The sequence below is a fragment of the Bos indicus x Bos taurus genome, chromosome 14 (assembly GCF_003369695.1).
Source record: "Bos indicus x Bos taurus breed Angus x Brahman F1 hybrid chromosome 14, Bos_hybrid_MaternalHap_v2.0, whole genome shotgun sequence".
Lineage (NCBI taxonomy): Eukaryota > Metazoa > Chordata > Mammalia > Artiodactyla > Bovidae > Bos > Bos indicus x Bos taurus.
Genome location: NC_040089.1, coordinates 722,259 through 742,373, shown reverse-complemented (window position 1 = coordinate 742,373; position 20,115 = coordinate 722,259). Strand labels below are relative to the sequence as shown.

General features: G+C 47.9%; 1 protein-coding gene and 1 non-coding gene across 2 annotated transcripts; both read left to right on the top strand.

The window, feature by feature from the left end:
- The first annotated feature begins 3,768 nt into the window (after window positions 1–3,768).
- Window positions 3,769–3,841, top strand: TRNAG-UCC. The gene has a single exon. It is a non-coding gene; the product is annotated as a tRNA-Gly (tRNA).
- A 7,173-nt stretch (window positions 3,842–11,014) lies between these two features.
- SPATC1 (spermatogenesis and centriole associated 1) lies at window positions 11,015–20,114 on the top strand. The gene is made up of 7 exons (XM_027561711.1): window positions 11,015–11,061; window positions 11,344–11,455; window positions 11,548–11,617; window positions 11,917–12,573; window positions 12,678–13,190; window positions 13,299–13,438; window positions 18,611–20,114. The coding sequence occupies exons 1-7, from the start codon at window positions 11,015–11,017 to the stop codon at window positions 18,938–18,940; spliced, it is 1,869 nt and encodes a 622-aa protein (XP_027417512.1). The 3' UTR covers window positions 18,941–20,114.
- Window position 20,115: the final 1 nt, after the last annotated feature.

The window sequence follows — 20,115 nt, the reverse complement described above, 5'->3', positions numbered from 1 at the left end:
GTCCCCACGAGGATTGGGGTCTCGGTGGCTGGGGTGTCGGTGGCCGGGCTCCCCCTTACCCGGGTTTGGGGCCGGCATTCTCGTGCAGGAGTCAGGGTTCCGCGGCCGGCGAGGCCGCGGGCGGTCGGCAGGCCCCCGAGGGACGGCTGCGGAGGCGCAGCCGCCCGGAGCCAGAGGCCGGCCGGGGAGAAGACGCTTGGGCTTGGCCTAGGGCAGGACGATATGGCAGCCACGTGCTGACCGACGCAATGAGGGGCAGGAGACTCGAGTAGGAAACAGTTAAAACACTGTAAACTTAATTGATAAATATAAGACATTTGCTTAAAAAAAAAAAAAAGTTTGTTCAATCTAACAAAGCTTCCTGAACCTTAAACAATTCTTATGTATAAAATAAATAAGTGCAGTTAATCTAAGCTCTCTTTAAGTTTCTAACACGGTATGTAGTAACATGGGACTTCCCTGGTGGCTCCTCAGTAAAGAACCCACCTGCCAAATGCAGGAGATCTGTCTTCGATCCCTGGGTCAGAAGATCCCCTGAAGAAGGAAATGGCAACACACTCCAGTATTCTTGCCTGGGAAATCCCATAGACAGAGGAGCATGGCAGGCTATAGTCTGTGGAACTGCAAAAGAATCAGGTACGAATTAACTAAACAGCAATAAAAACGTAGTAAAGTACCCAGGAACATTTGAACTCACAAATCTTAATCAGTGAAACATAAATTATAATAAGGTTAAAACAATCAATCACCTGCACATTTTGCTTGAGAATACAAAACTATAGGACTGAAATCCCTTAAACCAAGGCTTAATCTGGGATCCAGGACACTGTTGGCTCAGGACACTCCTGTTCATGGGAATTCCCCTGTGGTCCAGTGGTGAGGACTCTGTGCTTTCAAGTGTCCCCACCCCCCAGCCAAAATTTCAACAGGCCAGTCCTGAGATTCTCACTGCTGACCTTTATGGGTCAAAAACCTGTGAACACTGTGTCCACGACTGAGGCCACAACAGTCTTGGCTTCAAGCAGTGGAAACACAATCCCCCAGGAGCTGTACCAACACAACATGCAGTGCCATCCAGGGATGCACTTAATTGGCCCCTGAACCTTGATAGTGTCTTCACTGCAACCCTAAATGCCTTCAATGAGTCTTTTTGTTAGTAACAATTTTCAGTTCAGTGGCTCAGTCATGTCTGACTCTTTGCTACCCCATGGACTGCAGCACACCGGGCTTCCCTGTCCATCACCAACTCCCGGAGCTTGCTCAAACTCATGTCAGTGATGCCATCCAACCATCTCATCCTCTGTCGTCCCCTTCTCCTGCCTTCAGTCTTTCCCAGCATCAGGGTCTTTTCCAAGGAGTCAGTTCTTCCCATCAGGTAGCTGAAGTATTGGAACTTCAGCTTCAGCTTTAGTCCTTCCAATGAATATTCAGGACTGATTCCCTTTAGGATGGACTGGTTGGATCTCCTTGCTGTCCAACGGACTCTCAAGAGACTTCTCCAACACCACAGTTCAAAAGCATCAATTGTTTGGCTCTCAGTTTTCTTCATGGTCCGATTCTCACATCCATACATGACTACTGAAAAAATCATAGCTTTGACTAGACTGACCTTTATATGCAAAGTAATATCTCTGCTTTTTAGTACACTATCAAGGTTTGTCATAGATTTTCTTCTAAGGAGCAAGCATCTTTTAATTTCATGGCTGCAGTCACCATCTGCAGTGATTTTGGAGCCCAAGAAAATAAAGTCTGTCACTGTTTCCATTGTTTCCCCATCTATTTCCCATGAAGTGATGGGACCGGATGCCATGATCTTCATTTTTTGAATGTTGTGTTTTAAGCCAGTTTTTTCACTCTCCTCTTTCACTTTCATTAAGAGTCTCTTCAGTTCCTCTTCACTTTCTGCCATAAGGGTGGTGTCATTTGCATATCTGAGGTTATTGATATTTCTCCCAGCAATCTTGATTCTAGTTTGTGCTTCATCGAGCCAGGCATTTCAAATGATGTACTCTGCATATAGGGCTTCCCTTGTGGCTCAGCTGGTAAAGAATCCACCTGCGATTCGGGAAACCTGGGTTTGATCCCTGGGTTGGGAGGATCCCCTGGAGAAGGGAAAGGCTACCCACTTGGGTATTCTGGTGTGGAAAATTCCATGGACTGCATAGTCCATGGGGTCACAAAGAGTCTGACACGACTGAACAATTTTCACTCACTCACTCACTCAGCATATAAGTTAAATAAGTAGGGTGACAATATACAACCCTGACGTATTCCTTTCCGAATTTGGAACCAGTCCGTTGTTCCATGTCCAGTTCTAATTGTTGCTTCTTGACCTGCATACAGATGTCTCAAGAGGCAGGTCAGGTGGTCTGGTATTCCCATCTCTTTAAGAATGTTCCACAATTTGTTATGATCCACACAGTCAAAGGCTTTGGCATAGTCAATGAAGCAGAAGTAGATAGTTTTCTGGAACTCTCTTGCTTTTTCTATGATCCAACAGATGTGGGCAATTTGATCTCTGGTTCCTCTGCCTCTTCTAAATCCAGCTTGAACATCTGGAAGTGTTTGGTTCATGTATTGTTGAAGCCTCGCTTGGAGAATTTTGAGCATTATTTACTAGTGTGTGAGATAAGTGCAATTGTGCAGTAGTTTGAGCATTCTTTGGCATTGTCTTTCTTTGGGATTGGAATGAAAACTGACCTTTTCCAGTCTTGTAGCCACTGCTGAGTTTTCCAAATTTGCTGGCATATTGAGTGCAGCACTTTCACAGCATCATCTTTCAGAACTTGAAATACCTTAACTGAAATTCCATCACCTCCACTAGCTTTGTTTGTGGTGATGCTTCCTAAGGCCCGCTTGACTTGGCATTCCAGGATGTCTGGCTCTAGGTGAGTGATCACACCATCGTGATTATCTGGGTTGTGAAGATCTTTTTGTACGGTTCTTCTGTGTATTCTTGCCACCTCTTCTTAATATCTTCTGCTTCTGTCAGGTCCATACCATTTCTGTTCTTTACTGTAAAATGTTCCCTTGGTATCTCTAATATTCTTGAAGAGATCTCTAGTCTTTCCCATTTTATTGTTTTTCTCTATTTCTTTGCATTGATCACTAGAGAAGGGTTTCTCATCTCGCCCTGCTATTCTTTGGAACTCTGTGTTCAGATGGGTATATCTTTCCTTTTCTCCTTTGCCTTTCACTTTTCTTTTCTCAGCTATTTGTAAGGCCTCCTCAGACAACAATTTTACCTTTTTGTATTTCTTTTTCTTGAGCATAGTCTTGAGCACTACCTCCTATACAATGTCACGAACCTCCGTCCATTGTTGTTCAGGCACTCCGTCTATCAGATCGAATCCCTTGAATCTATTTCTCACTTCTACTGTATAATCATAAGGGATTTAATTTAGGTCATACCTGAATGGTCTAGTGGTTTTCCCTACTTTCTTCAATTTGAGTCTGAATTGGAAATAAGGAGTTCGTGATCTGAGCCACAGTCAGCTCCAGGTCTTGTTTTTGCTGACTGTATAGAGCTTCTCCATCTTTGGCTGCCAACAATATGATCAATCTGATCTCAGTATTGACCGTCTGATATCCATGTGTAGAGTCATCCCTTGTGTTGTTGGAAGAGGGTGTTTGCTATGACCAGTGTGTTCTCTTGGCAAAACTCTGTTAGCCTTTGCCCGGCTTCATTTTGTACTCCAAAGCCAAATTTTCCTTCTTTTCCCATTCATCTCTTAATAACAATTTTATTAAGATATAATTCACTGGACTTCCTTGGTGGTCCAATGGTTAAGACTTTGCATTTCCAATGCAGGGGGCACAGGTTCAATCCCTGGTCAGGGAACTAAGATTCTCATGCCACAAGGCAAGGCCAATAAACAAACAAACAAAAGATATAATTCACATACATACCATACAATTCACCCATTTAAAGTGTACAATTTAATATTTTTTGATATATGCACAGATATGTACAAACACCACCATAACAGCTTTAGAACTCTTTCATCACCCCAAAAATAAATCCTTTAGCAATCACATTCCTACCACTCAATCCTCCTCAGCTCTAAGCAACCACTAATTTACTCTCTGCTATTATGGATGTTTGTTCTGGACATTCCATATAAGTGGATTCATATATAAGTGGCTTTTATGGCTGGTTCCTTTCATTTAGCATAATGTTTTCAAGGTTTATCCATGTTATAGCATGAATCAGTACTTCTAGGTGGGAGATGGGGGACATTGTTTTTATGGATGAATAATATTCCATTAATGGATGTACCACATTCATTTATCCATTCATCAGTTCATGGACTTTTGTTTCCTCCTTTTGGCTATTATTAATAATGATGCTGTAAGCCTTCACGTACAAGTTTTTGTGTGCATATATGTTTCCATTTCTCTTGACTGTATAGCCAGGCGTGAATTTGCCGTGTCCTATATAGCTCTATGTTTAACTCTGAGGAACTGCCAGGTTGTGTTGCAGTGGAGCGGCATAATTTTACATAGGCCACCATTAATGTAGGAGCATTTCTGTTCCTCCACATCCTGCCAATACTTATTCTCTGACTTTTTGATTATAGCCACCTTGGTGGGTTAGAAGTGGTATATCATTCTGATGTTAATTTGCATTTCCCTGATGACTAATGAGATTGAGCAACTTTTCATGTATTTATTGGCCATTTTTGTTTCATCCTTGAGAAATGCCTGTTCAGATCTTTGGTCCATTTTTAAATTGGACTATTTGGTTTTTATTATTGAGTTGTAAGAGTTCTTTATATAATCTGGATATAAGTCCCTTATCAAATATATGATTTGGAAATATTTTCTCCCATTTTGTCTTTTCAGTTTCTTGAGAGTGTGCTTTGAAACACAAAAGCTTTTAATTTTGATGAAATCCAACTTATTGTTTCTTTTATTGCTCTGATAGGGAGTTCATGGAATCTGTAAATCAACTAGGGGAGTATACGCTATCTTCACAATATTAAGTCTTCCAATCCATAAACATAGGATATTTTCCATTTATTTAGAGTTTCTTTCATTTCTGTCAATAATGTTTATAGTTTTCAGAGCATAAGTTTTGCCTATCTTTTGTTAAATTTATTCCCAAATATTTTACTCTTTTTGATGCTATTGTCTTAATTTTACTTCTGGATTATTCATTGATAGTATATGGAAATACAGTCGACTTTTGTAGACCTGCCAATGAATCTTGCACTCTGTATTCTAAGGACCACACAACTCCTTCAGCTAGTTACCTGTTACCTGATTGAGTTTGGGATCTCACATGGCTGGCACAGGGGTCACAGTTTATAGGGTCATTCTGTGGACAATTCCTAGACTGACCCTTTTTTTTTTTCTTTTTAATTTTTTTTATTGAAGGATAATTGCTTTACAAAATTTTATTGTTTTCTGTCAAACCTCAACCTGAATGAGCCATAGGTATACATATATCCCCTCCCTTTTGAACCTCCCTCCCAACTCCCTCCCCATCCCACCCCTCTAGGTTGATACAGAGCCCCTGTTTGAGTTTCCTGAGCCATACAGCAAATTCCCATTGGCTGTCGATTTTACGTATGGTAATGTAAGTTTCCATGTTACTCTTTCCATACATCTCACCCTCTTTTCTCCCGATGTCCATAAGTCTATTCTCTATATCTGTTTCTCCATTGCTGCCCTGTAAATAAGTTCTTCAGTACCATTCTTCTAGATTCCATATATATGTGTTAGAATACCATATTTCTCTTTCTGACTCACTTCACTCTGTATAATAGGTTCTAGGTTCATCCACCTCATCAGAACTGACTCAAATGCACTCCTCTTTATGGCTGAGTAATATTCCATCGTGTATATGTACCACAACTTCTTTTTCCATTCATCTGTCGATGGACATCTAGGTTGCTTCCATGTTCTAGCTATTGTAAATAGTGCTGCAGTGAACAGTGGGATACATGTGTCTTTTTCAGTTTTGGTTTCTTAAGGTTATATGCCTAGGAGTGGGATTGCTGGGTCATATAGTGGCTTCATTCCTAGTTTTTAAAATAATCTCCATACCATCTTTCATAGTGGCTGTATCAATTGACATTCTCACTAACAGTGCAAGAATGTTCCCTTTTCTCCACACCTTCTCCAGCATTTATTGCTTGTAGACTTTTTATGATGGCCATTCTGAGTGGTGTGAGGTGCTATCTCAATGTAGTTTTGATTTGCATTTCTCTAATAATGAGCAATGTTGAGCATCTTTTCATGTGTTTGTTAGCCATCTGTATGTCTTCTTTGGAGAAATGTCTGCTTAGTCTTCTTCCCACTTTTTGACTGGGTTCTTTGTTTTTCTGGCATTGAGTTGTATGAGCTGCTTGTGTATTTTGGAAATTAATCCTTTGTCAGTTGTTTAATTTGCTATTATCTTCTCCTATTCTGAGGGCTGTCTTTTCACCTTGCTTATAGTTTCCTTTGCTGTGTAAAAGCTTTTAAGTTTAATCAAGTCTCACTTATTTACTTTTGTTTTTGTTTCCATTACTCTAGGAGGTGGGTCATAGAGGATCTTGCTTTGATTTATGTCATTGGGTGTTCTGCCTTTGTTTCCTCTAAGAGTTTTGTCATTTCTGGTCTTACATTCAGGTCTTTAATCCATTTTGAGTTTGTCTTTGTGTATGGTGTTAGGAAGTGTTCTAATTTCATTATTTTATATGTAGCTGTCCAGTTTCCCCAGCACCATTTATTGAAGAGGCTGTCTTGCTTCCTTTGTCAAAAATAAGGTACCCATAGGTGCATGGGTTAATTTCTGGGCTTTCTATCTTGTTCCATTGGTCTATATTTCTGTTTTTGTGCCAGTACCATACTGTCTTGATGACTGTAACTTTGTAGTATAATCTGAAGTCAGGAAGGTTGCTTCCTTCAGCTTCATTCTTCTTTCTCAAGACTGCTTTGGCTATTCGGGGTCTTTTGTGTTTCCATATGAATTGAGAAATTTTTTGTTCTAGTTCTGTGAAAAATGCCATTGGTAATTTGATAGGGATCACATTGAATTTGTAGAATAGTCATTTTCACAATATTGATTCTTCCTACCCAGGAACATGGAATATCTCTCCATCTGTTTATGTCATCTTTGATTTCTTTCATCAGTGTCTTATAATTTTCTATGTACAGTTCTTTTGTCTCCTTGCTGCTGCTAAGTCACTTCAGTCGTGTTCGACTCTGTGCGACTGCATGGACTGCAGCCTACCAGGCTCCACTGTCCATGGGATTTCCAGGCAAGAATACTGGAGTGGGGTGCCATTGCCTTCTCCTTAGGTAAGTTTATTCCTAGAAATTTAATTCTTTTTGTTGCAATGGTAAATGAGATTGATTCCTTAATTTCTCTTTCTGATTTTTCATTGTTAGTATATAGAAATGCAAGTGATTTCTGTGAATTGATTTTGTATCCTGCAACTTTGCAAAATTCACTGATTAGCTCTAGTAATTTTCTGGTACTATCTTTAGGGTTTTCTCTGTACAGTATCATGTCATCTGCAAACAAAGAGCTTTATTTCTTCTTTTCCTGTCTGGATTCCTTTTATTTCTTTTTCTTCTCTGACTGCTGTAGCTAGGACTTCCAAAGCTATGTTGAATAATAGTGGTGAAAGTGGACACTCTTGTCTTGTTCCTGATCTTAGGGGGAATGCTCTCAGTTTTTCACCATTGAGAATAATGTTTGCTGTAGGCTTATCATATACAGCCTTTACTATGTTGAAGTAAATTCTTCCTATGCTCATTTTTTGAAGAGTTTTAATCACAAATGGGTGCTGAATTTTGTCAAAGGCTTCTTTTGCATCTATTGAGATTATCATATGCATTTTATCTTTCAATTTGTTAATATGATCTATCACATTGATTGATTTGTGTATATTGAAGAATCCTTGCATTCCTGGAATAAACCCAACTTGATCATGGTGTATGAGCTTTTTGATGTGTTGCTGAATGCTGTTTGCCAGAAGTTTGTTGAGGATTTTTGCATCTATGTTCATCAGTGATATTGGCCTGTAGTTTTCTTTTTTGTGTTGTCTTTGTCTGGTTTTGGTATCAGGGTGATGGTGGCCTCGTAGAATGAGTTTGGAAGTGTTCCTTCCTCTGCAATTTTTGGAAACAGTTTTAGAAGGGTAGGCATTAGCTCTTCTCTAAATGTTTGACAAAATTCTCCTATGAAGCCATCTGGTCCTGGGCTTTTGTTTTGGGGGAGATTTTTTTTTTTATCACAGCTTCAATTTCAGTGCTTGTAATTGGGTTGTTCATAATTTCTATTTCTTCCTGGTTCAGTCTTGAAAGATTGAACTTTTCTAAGAATCTGTCCATTTCTTCCATGTTATCCATTTTATTGCCATACAGTTGTTCATAATAGCCTCTTATAATCCTTTGTATTTCTGCATTGTCTTTTGTAACCTCTCCTTTTTCATTTTTCATTTTGTTGATTTTATTCTTCTCTCTTTTTTTCTTGATGAATCTGGCTAAAGGTTTGTCAATTTGTTTATCTTCTCAAAGAACCAGCTTTTAGCTTTATCTTTACTATTGTTTCCTTCATTTCTTTTTCATTTATTTCTGCTCATATCTTTATGATGTCTGTCCTTCTACTAATTTGGGTTTTTTGTTGTTCTTCTTCTTTTTCCAGTTGTTTTAGGTGTAAAGTTAGGTTGTGTATTCGATGTTTTTCTTGTTTCTTGAGGTAGAATTGTATTGCTATAAACTTCCCTCTTAGAACTGCTTTTGCTGCAGTTCAATACATAAGGAGCACCTCAATACATAAGACAAATACTAACAGACATAAAAGGAGAAATTGACAGTAACTCAATCCCATAAGTTTTGAGTTGTTGTGTTTTCATTGTCATTTGTTTCTAGAAATTTTTTGATTTCCCTTTTGATTTCTTCAGTAACCTGTTGGTTATTTAGAATGTGTTGTTTAATCTCCATGTATTTGTGCTTCTTACAGTTATTTTCTTGTAATTGATATCTAGTCTCATAAGCCTTGTGGTTGGGGAAGGTGCTTAATATGATTTCAATTTTCTTAAATTTACTGAGGTTGGATTTGTGACCCAAGATGTGGTCTATCCCAGAGAATGTTCCATGTGCACTTGAGAAGAAGGTATATTCTTCCGCATTTGGATGCAATGTCCTGAAGATATCAATGAGATCCACTGCATCTAATGTATCATTCAAGACTTGTGTTTCCTTATTAATTTTCTGTTTTGATGATGTCCATTGGTGAGAGTGGGGTGTTAAAGTCTCCTACTATTCTTGTGTTCCTGTCAGTTTCTCCTTTTATGTCTGTTAGTGTTTGTCTTATGTATTGAGGTGCTCCTATGTTGGGTGCATAGATATTTACAATTGTTATGTCTTCCTCTTGAATTGATACCTTGATCATTAGGTAGTGTCCTTCCTTATCTCTTGTAATATTCTTTATTTTAAGGTCTATTTTTTCTGATATGAGGGTTGCTAGTCCAGCTTTCTTTAGCTTCCCATTTGTATGGACTATATTTTTCCACCCTCTCACTTTCTAGACTGACCCTTTTTTAAGTCTCAGGTTTCATCTGTGCTCATATATAATCATATTCTTCATGTTTATTGAACACTTCCTGTGGCCCAAGCACTGCTCCAGGCACAGGGCAACAGCAGCACACAGACGAAGCCCTGCCTGCATGGAGCTTCCATGCTAATCGAGGGAGCCAGGGCAAACCAGTAAGTTGTTGCAGAGTGTCTTAGAGCGGGATAAGTGCCAAGAAGGAAGTCATCGAGGAGAGGGGAAGGAGCAGGTGGCCTGAAGGAACCTGGCAATTCCGGATGGAAGACCTCCCTGAGAAGGTCTCACGTGAAGGATGAGTGGCAGTGCAGGGCCAACCAGGCACACAGGAAGAGCAGTCCAGGTGGAAATGATCGAGTGAGTCACTCAGTCACGTCCAACTCTTTGCGACCCCATGGACTATACAGTCCATGGCATTCTCCAGGCCAGAATACTGGATTAGGTAGACATTTCCTTCTCCAGAGGATCTTCCCAACCCAGGAATCAAACCCAGGTCTCCCGCATTGCAGGCGGATTGCAATGGGACCAGCCAAGGCAAAGACAGAGGCAAGGGCGTGGTGGGGGCATCAGTGAGATGGTCTCAGAGACCATGAGGACCGACTGTGCAGAGATTGTCTTCTCTCCCGAGTCCTGGAGATGCTGCCTAAGTCATCCAGACCCCAGGCTCCTGGAAGAGGAGGCGGGCCGAGGAGGACGGACACTCAGCTTGGATGTCCATGCCCTACCACCTCTGGCCCACCACTGCCCAGTCCCTCACACACTTCCTCCCCATGGGCTCTTCCCTTAAGCATTACTGTCTCCTCAATCCTAAAGCAAAAATCCCAAAAAGTCAAAACAAGAAATCATCAAAGACTGATTCTGAAATTTTAATTTATTTGTTTGGAAAAAATAACAAAACTTAAAATGTTTGGCTGGATGTCCTGGTAGTGTAGCACCAATGTACCACCCCCAGGACTTCGAAGGGAACATCAGATGTTCTAAGGGGTCTTAAAGCAGAGGGGCTCGGCAGTGTGCATCGAGAAACTGTAAAATGTCTGTTTTCAGAGGGTGGGGGAATAACAAAGATTTATATAGTAGTATTTTTGTTCCTGGGAAAACTGGAATCAATAGAATCCCCCAACTGAAATCGGCTCGATAAATAATGGCACGTACACAAGATGGAAACCACCATGGCCAAATAAGCACTGTTTTCCAAGAATGACACAGCTGGAGGGAGCATCTCCCAGAGACGGGGCACATAAGGACATAGGGACATAGAGTCAGTGTACACGTGTGCGTGGCCTGGGAGCCAGGAACAGCTGGCTTCACCTTTTTTTAAATGGCTGAGAGAAAAATCAAAGGAGAGGACTATTTCACAACATGGAAGAAGCCCATGAAATTCAAATACTAGCATTCGTGAATTTTTGCTGCCACACATCCACGTCCATTTGTTTCCACGTTGTCCTTGAAAACTTGAAAACAGCCACGATGACAGAGCTGAGAAGCTGCAGCAAGAGTGGCCAGGAAGGCTGGAGGTCTGTAGACAGCTCCTCACTGAGGGGTCTGCCAGCCCCTGACCCGCATAACCACCTGGAGACGTCTTCAAGGCCACACACACAGGGCTTTGCAATACGACGCACTGCAGGGCGACAGGTCGACCAGTGGTGTTCATCGCTTTTTGACTTGTCTGTGTTTCCATTCTTTCCTTATCATAAGCATGTTCTGCTTTTATTTTTATAACGTGGAAGCTTCCATCAAACTGCACACTCACAGACGCCTTTCCCACGCCCTCCCTAGGGGACTTCTCCTTCCAACAGGGGTCACTTGGTCATTCTGGAGCAGTTTCCTCAGGAACCAGGGGCAAACAGGCCCCCAGGCCGCATGCGGGGGTGGGCACAGCAGGCCCTCCTGCAGCCGCATCCCCTGCGGGTAGGCAGGGGCCAGGCACACCCTGGGCTCCAGCCACTTCCAGTTCCGGCCCCCTGACAGTCCCTCATGTTGTGAGCTTCAGCTGTCCTTAGGAGGACAGTGGTCAGGAGGCCTGGGCCCACCTCTCCCCACCAGGGCACAGAGGGGTCAACTTGGCCACCTGTGTGTTCAAACCGTCCCCTCTTCAGCAAGGGGTCAGCAGCTCAGGGCAGCGGCTTGTCTGAGGGGCAGGTAGCGTGGAAGGTCCTGGCGGCGGGGGCAGGCGTTTAGGGAGGTGATCCTGGGAGGAAGCAGGTGCCCTCAGAGGATAGAGACGAGGAGCCAGATCCTCGCGTGGGATCCGCCTAGAGGGGAGGCTCAGAGAGTTGGTCAGCTCATTGGAAGCAGATGGGCCTCGTGGTCCAGGCCCTGCCACAGTGGGAGAGAGCCTGGCGTCTCAGTGCTTTCTCTGTGTCCCCCAGGTGTCTTCCTGCCCCCGTCCCCGGCAGCAGCAAACGAACCCATCCTGGAAGAAGTGGGGATTGTGGCTCTGGCACCCCTGGCCGACGTGCTAAACAGCCCGCAGCCCAGCCCCGTGGCAGGCCCCATCGTGAGCCCCCTGGCAGGCCCTCTCAACACGCTGCTGCCCGGCCCAGGGCCCACCTCCCAGAGCAGCCCACTCACCAGCCTCCTGAGCAGCCACCTGGCCAGCCCCCTGGTAGTGCCCCAAGTGGGCACACCAACCAGCTCTCTGGGCCTGCCCTCCACCGGCTCCATGATGCCCAGCAACCCCCTGGCGGGCCCCACGGCAGTGCCCCCAGGGGGCACACCAACCAGTTCCCTGGGCCTGCCCTCCACCGGCCCCCTGACTCCAGGAAGCCCCCTGGTGGGCCCCCTAGCTGTGTCTCAGAACGGCCCCCTGATGCCCGCTATGACAGGCTCGGGGGTCCTCTCCCTGAACAGCCCCCTGCTCACCTCCACGGCCGCCCCTCTAGGTGTCTCTCAGAACGTTCTGGCCAACCCCATGAACAATCTGGTGCTGTCGGAGGCCCCACGGGTGAGGCTGGCAGAGCCGCTCCGAGGATATCCCCCGGGACCCCACCCCTCGGCTGACAGGGGACCTTCTGCCACCTCCAAAGGTAACAGATGCGGGGATGGGGGGTGGGCCCTGCCAGGCCAGTCCTTGGTCCTGCCTCGCTCTAATCTGCCTCCTTTCCTTTCTGCCCCTCCCGCACATCACTAGTTTCACTCCCCACTGAGCACCCCCAGCCAACCCAGGAGCCGGAGCCCCTCAGCATGACATTTGTGGGTGCACCCATCCAGACCTCCACCCCTGTTGGTGCCCTGGGCACTCCAGGCCCCGTGATAGCCTTCTCCTATGGCACCTCAGATGCTCAGACACAGCCTGGCGGCCCCCAGGGACAAGTGATCCCTGCCTCTGTCCCTGTCTCAACTGCCTCCAACATGGCCATCCTCACCTCTGCCCCTACCCCCACCCCCACAGTGACCACCAGCTACACCCCCTCAAGCACACCGCACCCCTCTGCTCGAACACACCACTCCCCATCCCGGCCCTCGCCCACCCCTCACTCCCCTCCACACAACCCCCGCTCCCCACCGCGAACCTCGTCCTCCCCGGCTTCAGTCACCGACGCCCGTGGTCCACGCGGCCCAGAGCAGTCTCGGAAAAGCATCCTGGAGTTGGAGCGGAAGCTAGCCCACCGCAAGAGCAGCAAGTTCCCCGACACCTCTCGAGGTCAGCGCGAGGCTGGGGTCCCCTCTGCTGCCCATGGAGACCTCCCAGGCACCCCTTGGGCTGCTGGCCACAGCCACTGATCACTCTGTCCACCCCTGTTGTCCCCAGAATCAAAGCAGCTAGCCTGGGAGAGGCTGGTGGGGGAGATCGCCTTCCAGCTGGACCGCAGGATCCTGTCCAGCATCTTCCCCGAGCGTGTGAGGCTCTATGGCTTCACAGTCTCCAACATTCCAGAGAAGATCATCCAGGTGTGTCCTGCCCATCCCCACTGGCCACCGGAGGGCCTGCCCGCCACTGCAAGGGTGGGGAGCTTGCTGGCTCTCGACGGGCTTCTGGGGGCCAGCCAGGCAGAGCACAGCAGAATCTGAGGGCACCCAGGGATGCAGGAAGCTCAGTGCTCAGTCCAGCGGCCAGCAGGTGTCCAGGGTGTCCGGCCGCAGGGGCCTGTGTCCCAGCCCCATGGGAGGCCTTCCCAAAGAGCAGAGCAGCGAGGGCCCCCTCAGGGTCAGATGTGCGCTCCCAGCCTTCTCACTGCCGTGGCCTCTGGACCTCCGAGCTCTGCTCCCAAGGGCCCTTCCCCAGGCTGGCAGAGCTGAGGCCTCAGCCTTCTTCCCCGAGGGGTCTGAGTCCTCAAGGGTCACAGGTGGACACAGTGGAGGCCGGTTTTCGGAGCCTCTGAGTAGCTGGCAGCCTGGTGGCCATTGAGGCTGGGCTAATTCCAGTCCATTCCCAGCCTGCCCTCCACTGAGCCCACTACCCCCAAGGGACATGGAGGACAGTGCTTCCCAAACGAGTCTGGGCGCTTCTTGCCGCCACCGTGTACTAGGCGCTGACGAATGGGAGCCTGGGGGTGGGGGGGCGTGGGCCGGACACCCTGCGGCCCTGCTCCCCAAAATGAGCGAAGGCACGCCCTTCGCGACTGACGCCCCGCGGGTGGGGGCGGCGGTGAGCGCACAGGAGTAGGGGGCGCGAGGGTGGCAGCCTCTGCCTCTCAGCGTTCATCCGCGGGGACTGAGCCCTCTGTGCCCCTTCCTCTCTCCTTGGCGGGGCTGTCAGCCTGAGTCTGAGTGGGCAGAAATGACGTTCGGTTACAATGGGCTCATCAGTTCCGCGGGTTGCATTTGCCTTCTCCATTTGTTAAGGTGTCCGTTTAGGTTTTTAATTTTACCCTGGCCAGAATTATCTGCCTTTTCCTTTATCTGTGCTTTTCAAGTCTTGTGTAAGACTGGAGCTGCCAGCCCCGCCTCAGTCCCCTCTTCCAGTCCACGTGTGTGGGCTCCGGTCCTCCCTTCCAGCCCTGCCACAAGCCGATGTCCTAATCCAGCTGCAGAGGTAGCCTGGGCATCCTTCTTCCAGACTGTAGTAGCTCCTCTTGGCCCTTCACTCTTCAGTAAGAATTTCAGGGTCTGTCAAGTTCTAAGAAAAACCCAGTTCAAACGTTTGGGTTTTCATTGGTTTACAGGTTGAGCTGGGGACGTTTCCCATCTTTGCCCTATTGCTTTCCTTCTGTTGCTGGTGTCAGCAAGCCCACGTTGCTAACATCCGGTTTGACGACCCTTGACCTGTCTTGGGAGCTAAAATTCAGACTTAAATTGAAGTAGGGAAAACCATTAGGCAATTCAGGTATGACCTAAATCAAATCCCTTACGATTATATAGTAAAAGTGACAAATAGATTCAAGGGATTCGATCTGATAGACAGAGTGCCTGAACAACAATGGACGGAGGTTCGTAACACTGTACAGGAGGCAGTGACCAAGACCATTCCCAAGAAAAAGAAATGCAAAAAGGTAAAATGGTTCTGAGGAGGCCTTACAAATAGCTGAGAAAAGAAGCAAGAGGCAAAGGAGAAAAGGAAAAGCATACCCATCTGAATGCAGAGTTTGAGAGAATAGCAAGGAAAGATGAGAAATCCTTCTTTGTGATCAATACAAAGAAATATAGGAAAATAGAATGGAAAAGATGAGATCTCTTCAAGAAAATTAGAGATACCAAGGGAACATTTCATGTAAAGATGGGCTCAATAAAGAACAGAAACAGTATGGACCTAACAGAAGCAGAAGATATTAAGAACAGGTGGCAAGAATACACAGAAGAACTGTACAAAAAAGATCTTCATGACTCAGATAACTACAATGGTGTGATCACTCACCTAGACCCATACATTCTGTGGTCCAAAGTCAAGTGGGCCTTAGGAAGCATCACCATGAACAAAGCTTGTGGAGGTGACATAATTCCAGCTGAGCTATTTTAAATACTCAGAGATGATGCTGTGGAAGTGCTGCACTCAATACACCAGCAAATTTGGAAAACTCAGCAGTGGCCACTGGACTGGAACAGGTCAGTTTTCATTCCAATCCCAAAGAAAGGCAATGCCAAAGAATGCTCAAACTACCACACAATTGCACTCATCTCACACGCTAGCAAAATAGTGCTAAAATTCTCCAAGCCAGCTTCAACAGCTCATGAACCAAGAACTTTCAGATGTTCAAGCTGGATTTAGAAAAGGCAGAGGAACCAGAGATCAAATTGCCAACATCCACTGGATCATAGGAAAAGCAAGAGAATTCCAGAAAAACATCTACTTCTGCTTCATTGACTAGGCTAAAGCCTTTGACTGTGTGCATCACAACAAACTGTGGAAAATTGTTAAACAGATGAGAATACCAGTCTACCTTACCTGCCTCCTGAGAAATCTGTATGCAGGTCAAGAAGCAACAGTTAGAACTGGACATGGAACAATGGACTGGTTCCAAATTGGGAAAGGAGTACATCAAGGCTATATATTGTCACCCTGCTTATTTAACTTATGTGCAGAGTACATCATGCAAAATGCCGGGCTGGATGAAGCACAAGCTGGAATCAAGATTGCTGGGAGAAATATCAATAAATCTCAGATATGCAGGTGACACCACCCTTGTGGCAGAAATCAAAGAGGAACTAAAGAGTTTCCTGATGAAAGTGAAACAGGAGAGTGGAAAAGCTGCCTTCAGTTCACTCGCTCAGTTGTGTCCAACTCTTTGGGACCCCCATGGAGTGCAGCATGCCAGGCTTCCCTGTCCATCAGCAACTTCCAGAGCTTGCTCAAAGCTGGCTTAAAAATCAACACTCAAAAAACACAGATCATGGCATCTGGTCCCATCACTTCATGGCAAATAGATGGGGAAACAATGGAAATAGTGACAGACTTTATTTTCTTGGGCTCCAAAGTCATGGAAGATGGTGATTGGAGCCATGAAATTAAAAGATGCTTGCTCCTTGGAAGAAAAGCTATGACCAATCTAGACAGCATATTAAAAAGCAGAGACGTTACTTTGCTGACAAATTTGTGAATAATCAAAGCTATGGTTTTTGCAGTAGTCATGTATGGATGTGAGAGTTGGACCATAAAGAAGGCTGAGTGCCATAGAATTGATGCTTTTGAACTATGGTGTTGGAGAAGACTCATGAGAGTCCCTCGGAGAGCAAGGAGGTCAAACCAGTCAATCCTAAAGGAAATCAATCCTGAATACTAACTGGAAGGACTGATGCTGAAGCTGAAACTCCAGTACTTTGGCCACCTGACTCAAAGAACCAACTCACTGAAAAAGACCTTGATGGTGGGAAAGATTGAAGGCAGAAGGGGACAACAGGGGATGAGATGGTTGGATGGCATCCCTGACTCAATGGACATGAGTTTGAGCAAGCTCTGGGAGATGGTGATGGACAGGAAGCCTGGTGTGCTGCAGTCCATGGGGTCGCAAAGAATGGGACTCAACTGAGTGACTGAACTGAACTGAACTGACCTGTCCTGGACCACAGCCACCACTCCTGCTGTGTCATGTGTGCAGGCACGGCGGCTATTCAAAAATGGGCACATGACACAGAGAAGCACAATATTTATGTCTCTAAAATGCTGCGTCTGATATCTAGTTGGCAAAGATTGCATTAAATTGTAAGGTAAAGTCTAGTTGCCCATGTAGATTAGACATCAAACCGTGGAAAGAGGGTTTGAGTTGTTTGAAACTGCCCATTTAAATGGAAATAAGCTCGGTCTTTCAGTGCCTGGGCTGTGCAAGTCCTCCCCTTCCCCACCACTCTTCGCCCTGCCGGATTGTTTCTACTTATACTGGGCAATAGTCACAGCCCTAAATGCAACTCCCCAGAGAAGAGGCAAGAAGAGGAGGCAGAATGTCTGTAAGGCAATTTTTCAGTGTTTAAGAAAGTCAATAGTTCCGCCAATACTCCAGCACTCCAGCCTCCACCTTGCTGGCCTCCAGCAGATGGAGCCAGATGGAACCCAGGTCAGAAGACAGGCCTGTCCCAGTGTTGCAAAGTGGCTCAGGGTTGCCCCTGCCAGAAGTCAGAGGCTGCTTTGGCTGAACCCTAACATGAGCCTGGTGCTCCGCTCACACGACCACCCAGGTAGGGGCAGACAGGGAACTAACTGGAGAAGGCGATGCTTGAGCGGACTGGGCGACCCTAGGAGGTGGCGTCTAGGGAACTGCGGGCAGAGGGTGAGCAGGGCCAGATGGGGGCCTTGAGGGTCAGCCCTGGCCCTGGAGCTGGAGCAGTGGGAACCACACGGGGGCTCTAACTGGGCAACACCCAGTAGTGCCAATTCCGTGCACTGCCAACCCACTGTTTCATGGGCCTGGGGGCAGCGGTACCAGCGACAGGTACAGAATTTGCAGGACCAAGTGCACAGGAAAACACAGCACTCCTTGTTCAAAAATTAAGACCTCGAGATTGCTTCAGCAGAACTTCAAGCTGAGGGCACCAGAAGGCAGTGGAGGGAGGGATTGGGAGGCGGGGTGCAGGCCCAGCCCGGCAGGGACAAAGTAGGTAAAGACCGACCTCAGGCCCAGACACCGGAGCCGGCGCCCGAGTGACAGCAGTGCTGGGACTCAGGGCCTTGGCTCTGGGCCCGGGGTTGTCAGCACATGGTGAGGGCTGGAAGGGACCCCCGCAGGGTGTGGGCACAAGATGCTAAGGATGGGGTGTTGGGACAGGGGGCCTAGAGAACAGCCTGAGAAGTAGGAAGGCCGGACCCAGGAGGAGGCCTGGGAAAGACCCTGGGTGGCGTTTTCCCAGTCAGGCAACCCTGGGGGTTTGGGGAGGTCCCCTGGTGTCTCATCACCAGCAGCCACGCCCTCCGTCCTCTGCTGCTTGTGGCCCCAGCTCAGTCCAATTCCAGGTGGTGGATGGAGCTGGTGATGGGGCTGCTGGAAGCTCTGAGCTCAGGCTCAGCCCACAGGGTTCCCCCACCCTGGATCCCTAGAGGCGCCTAGGCCAGGGCCTCCAGGAGACCTCCCTGCAGGTCCCGCCCTCCGACCGTGATCCTGGCGGAACCACACCCCACAGCCTCCTTTGCCCCCATGTGTTTGCCTGCTCTTGGGCCAGGGTGGAGCCAAGGGTCCCTGACCATTGCTGTCCCCTCAGGCCTCCCTGAACCCCAGTGACCACAAGCTGGATGAGGAGCTGTGCCAGACGCTCACACAGCGCTACGTGAGCATCATGAACCGGCTGCAGAGCTTGGGCTACAACGGGCGGGTGCACCCGGCGCTGACGGAGCAGCTGGTGAATGCTTACGGCATCCTGCGGGAGCGGCCGGAGCTGGCCGCGTCCGAGGGTGGCTCCTATACAGTGGACTTCCTGCAGCGCGTGCTGGTGGAGACTGTGCACCCCAGCATGCTCACTGATGCGCTGCTGCTGCTCTCCTGCCTCAGCCAGCTGGCCCACGATGATGGCAAGCCCATGTTCATCTGGTGACGCCACCATTAAAGCTTCCCTCGGACGCTGGCCGTTGGGCCCGGGCCGGTACTCCTGGGTGGTGCCGCCTCCTCTGGGGCCCTTCCGTCCTGTCTGCTCTCAGGGCTCCTGCCCCTCGGGGTCCCCGGAGAGAGCCCCAAGGCCAAATTTCAGCAGCTGTCATGCTGAGGGGGTGTTCCAGAGGCCCCACATCTCCCCTCACATGGCCTGAGGCCTGGAATAGCCAGAGCAGGAAGCGAGAAGGAGCCGAGCTGGCAGCGGGTGTGTGGGTGTGCCCGCAGCCCTGACCACCTGCTGGCGGCCAGGTGAGGCCTGGGCCCAGAGCAGAAGGCAGAGTGGGCTCCAGAGGAGGCTGTGGGCACAGGAGCGCCTCCCTCTGCACTAGGCAGGGACAAGGAGGGTGGGGACATGTTTTCTGGACCCTCATCAAGGGCAGGGGGACATTAAAGGGACAGGAGCCAGGAGAAAGAGACTCACTCACACCTGGGCACTGGGCAGCCCAGGGAGGTGGGGGCCCTGCAAGGCCAAAGGCTCCCGCAGGAAGGGACTAGACTGTGAGAGTCAGAACTGGGAGGGCAGCTCCCCACTATTGAAGGGGCACAGCTGAGCAGCACAGGAGAGCTGGAGTGGGGTGGGGTAGGAGGGGACACGGGAGGTAACCTATAGACTCAGAGAGGGAAGGATGGTGGGGAGTGCGAGATGCCCTGAGTGTAGGCCAGGGTGCTTGTCCCTTCAGGACCTGCATGAGGAGCGGAGAGGGCCTTCCTGCAGGAGGGGAAGAGGCCAGAGGTGGTGGTGGGGATGCGGACCCCAGCCAGGAGGCTTCCCGAGTACCGCTGCCCACCAGCCTGAGGATCACCAGGGGACAGAGGAGCCACCGGGCATGGGTTAATGTCAGCTACCAGCAAGAGGGTACAGAGGAGAGGGGGTTAGTGTGAGCTGGGGTCTCTGGCCCCAGAGCTGCTGCCTCTCTGCAGCCTTACTCCCCTCCCCCCAGGCCTACTTCAGCAGATGAAATCAGACCCCTGGGAAAGGCAGGGAGGGCCCCTGCATACAGACAGGCAGAGAGCCCTAGGTGCGCCTAGCTCTGTCTGCTGAGAAGGCTGAACAACAGGACAGACGGTAGGAAGGAGCACACCCAGCACCAGACCTTGATTTCTACAGGGGATCCGGGA

Excerpts from the sequence above, each read along its gene's own strand:
- SPATC1 (XM_027561711.1), top strand. The coding sequence starts at position 11,015 with ATGACAGAGCTGAGAAGCTGCAGCAAGAGTGGCCAGGAAGGCTGGAG. Across the intron at positions 11,618-11,916 it reads AGGGGTCAACTTGGCCACCT|GTGTCTTCCTGCCCCCGTCC; the intron begins GTGTGTTCAAAC and ends TGTGTCCCCCAG. Across the intron at positions 12,574-12,677 it reads ACCTTCTGCCACCTCCAAAG|TTTCACTCCCCACTGAGCAC; the intron begins GTAACAGATGCG and ends GCACATCACTAG.